This window comes from Austrofundulus limnaeus, unplaced genomic scaffold (assembly GCF_001266775.1).
Source record: "Austrofundulus limnaeus strain Quisiro unplaced genomic scaffold, Austrofundulus_limnaeus-1.0 Scaffold16, whole genome shotgun sequence".
Taxonomy (NCBI): domain Eukaryota; kingdom Metazoa; phylum Chordata; class Actinopteri; order Cyprinodontiformes; family Rivulidae; genus Austrofundulus; species Austrofundulus limnaeus.
This window is the reverse complement of record NW_013952418.1, coordinates 3,384,569-3,388,706: the sequence shown is the minus strand read 5'-3', so window position 1 is coordinate 3,388,706 and position 4,138 is coordinate 3,384,569. Positions and strand designations below refer to the sequence as shown.

General features: G+C 36.6%; 1 protein-coding gene across 1 annotated transcript in view; it reads right to left on the bottom strand.

Annotated features, from left to right (window-relative positions):
* Nucleotides 1-4,138, bottom strand: part of lmo7b (LIM domain 7b) — a gene marked incomplete at its 5' end in the record, with an annotated part of 36,699 nt that overhangs the window by 27,428 nt on the left and 5,133 nt on the right. The window contains 1 exon segment of the mRNA XM_014003050.1: nucleotides 2,614-2,764. Within this exon segment, the coding sequence (XP_013858504.1) occupies nucleotides 2,614-2,764 (151 nt within the window).

The window sequence follows — 4,138 nt, the reverse complement described above, 5'->3', positions numbered from 1 at the left end:
GACCTATACAATTTTTTTCTTTTTGATTTTTTTACCTGGATTACTGAGATGCATCAGGACAAAAATCCAGATGTTGCACACGTTGCCTTTTCTATGAAACATTGCAGGTGATGAAAGTCTGAAATCAAACAAATTCTGTCAGTTTAGCAAAATGCTACATGCTAAAAACAATGTTTCCGGGACGGATCAGGAAGCCACACATCTCATTTCACAGCCGTTTACGCAGCTGCCAGGTTTTAGACTCCACCCTACAAGGGTGTTTCAACTATTTTAAAAGAATAAAGGTAGTAATTCAAACATATTTTGTGTAGTCTTCTGGTGCCTGGGTAACAGCAGCCCTCTCTGTCAGAACAAACATCCAACCTTGTTCTTTTCCCCTCAGTYTTTAGATCAGGAATATTCCTTTTTATCCAGCCAGGATACTTCATGGGTAGAAGTGATGGAGTGATACGGGAGAAGTTTCCTTCCTAAATACAGGGTTAGGTCTTTGCTCAAACTGAGGGGGGGATCTGACATCATTACATCATTAAAAGCTGACAACATAAAAGCCAGAACAAGAAAATACCAGATAACCACCTACTGGTTAATACAGACTGTAATTCAACACAATCAGAAGATTCACCGAGTTAATCGTGTCTTTTGTGTAGTCACAGTGAGCATAAGCTGCTTTTGCCCCAGGATCTAAATGGGGCAACTGGTCCAATTGATGAATCTGCTGATACGGCTTCAAAAAGAAAATAAAAAAACTTAAGCTGATTCTTTGTTGTACATGTATCACCGCAATTTGAGAGTTGCGTGTGGAGGGACCTGGTAGACCCGCACTGACAAATACAGAGGTCTAAAAACATGAGGACTTGCAAACAAACATTTTGCCCATTTTTAAATTGAGCTCTAAAGTCCCCCTTAAAAAGCCCACTGCTGATCAAACATGGAGGAGTTCAATTTGCTCCTTTTTTGTAAATCTGCTTAAACTCTTTTTACTGCCCAGTTTAGTGGCAACTTTGAATTAAGTTTTAACAATAAGGGAGCAATGAGAAAAACTGGTCCCCGGTGATGCAGAACAGAGTATTTACAGATACTATCACAACTCAGTGAGTAGAGGCTAAATGGATGAAGTTAAATAAGCAGAGAAATGTAGAGCTGTAATCAGGATTTGTATTAAAACTCACCCGTGTGTGACGTGTCCCACAAACTGAAGATTTTTGTTTGTGTTGGATATTTTGTGGTTGATTAACTGTATTTTAGACAGTCTCATATTTTATACTTTGCAATTGATTGCAGCAGTGGTGCCTGCAGAATTTTTTTTCAGGGGTGGCCATGGTCGGGGGGGCACTGAAGAACCAGGGGTGGCACACCAAAACTAATATCTATAACAGAAAATTTATGATGTGTTTGTAAAAATGACAATTTGAAAACTATGGCATTATAAAGATATGGATTTTACAACAGATGTTCAATTTGTAATTTTACGGACAATATTACCGATTTTGTGATGTTCAGAGACAAAAAAGAAGAACAAACTATCTGCACTMCAACAGCCCATTTTCTAACTTGTTCTGTATCTTTTACACATGGAGTACCAAAGATTATCCTTACATTGTTACATATTTCAGTGGCATCAGAAATATTTATAATGTTGGGGGGGAACCCACTGGCAGGGGGTCTGGGGGTCCTCCCGCAGGAAATTTTGAAAGAAGTAAATGCCATTTCCTGCATCCTGGTGTATTTTAACAGGTTGTTAAACAGACTTTACCAACATAGGAAACATATGCTCTATACTTTAAAATGTGCTTTAAAAAAACAATGGAAACACGGCTTATAAACATTATGAAAGGACACAAATGAGTCTTTATATTTTAAAATAAACATTTAACTGAGAACTTAAATCAGTTATTCGGGCTGAACAAACCTTGTAGTTCAGCAAAGTTGTTTTTTGAGTTAAAGATCCATTCAGATTTGATGTATTAGAACTTTGAATCAAAGCTTCCCTTTGAAAAACTAATTTTTAACTAGGAAAAGATGAGCAATATGAACTCTGTTCACTTTAACTCTTGGATTTTCACAACAGAACAAAGCTAAAGAACCAACGGACCATATATTGTCCCCAAGTGGCAACAACTCAAGATTTGTCAAACTAAAAATTAACTAGAACTAAAACTACTGAGACAGTTTTAACWTTCAGATTTAAGTTGCTATAAAACAAAACAAATCAAAATAAAACCAAGAGCACTTTCCCCATTAAAGCTAAAGACTCAGTCTTCACACTCCTTCAGGACCAAAGATAATCAGGTTTTTCAAATCCCAACTCAAGTTTTCATATCCAAAACTAAAATAATCCAAATTTAAAAAACAATTTTAAGTCAGTTTCTGAGATTTTTGCTCATTTTGATGTCAAACAGGTCTGTTTTCCCACAAGTTTAGTTCTGTTAAAGGTTGAATTTGTCAGTAAATGTTAATTATTGCTCACAATCATGCTGTGTCACACACACACAGTTTAAAACCAGCAGCACGTCCAACACTGACGGTGAAAAGAAARGTAAACATCAGTGTTGTCTTGTGCAAGGTCAGCTGTGGATAAGCGGGCTCGCGGCAGCGTGTGAACACGGTGTGTACCTGGGGAGCGGACTCGCAGCGGCCCCTGGGTTCTCCTCCCGTCCTTGTTTTCGTCGAAGCGATGGTGGGATGCTGCCTTTGCTCTGGTGGGCTGAGAGCCTSGGACTGTCCATCCTGAACACCTGCTCGGCTTCAGCGTCACTTCCACAAGCTGAAGATTACACAGACATYAGAAAAAAATAAAAATACGCAGCAACATGAAAAGCTCAGGGAAGTTAAATAAAAGGGTTTATGAAAGGTGAAGTCAGACAGAAGAAGGAAACCTTTTCTGGATGTCTGTCTCCCCACAGCTGAGCCTCCAGGGAGCATCAAGCCCAATCTTATACTGTACTGTCTCATCACACATTTTAGCACCACAGTGTGGAACTTGTCACAATGAAACACTGACGTGCACCGAGCCAGGCACAGCTACATGCAGACAAGTGATTAAACTGAGACAAAAAGGTTTTGGAATATTAATTGATCAAACTAAATTAAAGTAAAGCACACAATGCAGTCCTGGAGTCACCTGTTAAAAACTGACTGCTGTAGGGCTGRGTTGGCAAGAATTTGGTGATACGATACATAACGCAGCACAGGAGTCACAATAAATGTTGTGATTAGAGGTGGACAGATAACAGGGTTCCTACAGCTTAAGGCCAGATTAATTTAAGCCTTTTTAAGACCTCTGTAATGCCACTTGAAATGAAATTTAAGACCAACTTCACAATAAAACACAAATGGAAAAAAATGACAATTAGCATTAGCGACAATTTTACCCAAATATTTATTTTAAAACACAAAAGAACTAACTGTGAGAGGCATTCAGTAAATTAAAAAAAAATGAATAAATGTTACCATTTACCCTTTTTTTCCCCAAACAGCAGAGTTTGGAAATTTATCATGTAAGTGATAAATGATAAAGTGTAATGTTTGTTGCAATAAGATGTTAAATAAAGTGCAGTTACAAGTACTGATACTGGAGCTAAACTCAAATTATTAATACTTTTTATTCATTTATTTGTAACACTGCAACATTTTCTGTTTGCCATTTAATATTTGAGATTAATTATAAATCATCCCACTTACAATATGGTAACATTTTTAAGACTTCTGAAAGATTGATTTAAAACATTTTAAGACTAATTTCGGCCTTACTTTTTGTTTGATGAATTAAATGCTTTAAGATATTTTTTAGGATAAATTGGCTGACCAATTTATTGGTGCAGATTTCCTTAATTTCAGTGAAAAAGATCGGCTTCTCATACGTCTGAAATTAAACAGGTCAAATTAAAAACAAGTTTGTATTTTTTCAAGTTTATTGTTCATTGGTTTTCAACAATAATAAAAGATTGGAACATTGGTGTGACCTTATTCTACAGTGTCAGTTATAAAAAAATATAAGAAAATGTTCAAATTGATATTGGCCAAAATCGAAATAAGCTAGTCAGACTTTAAGATTAAAAACAGTGATCGGCCAGAAAACTGCAATCCATCCACCCCTAATTTTGATACAATGATATTGTTATTTTTTCCTCCAAAAGAT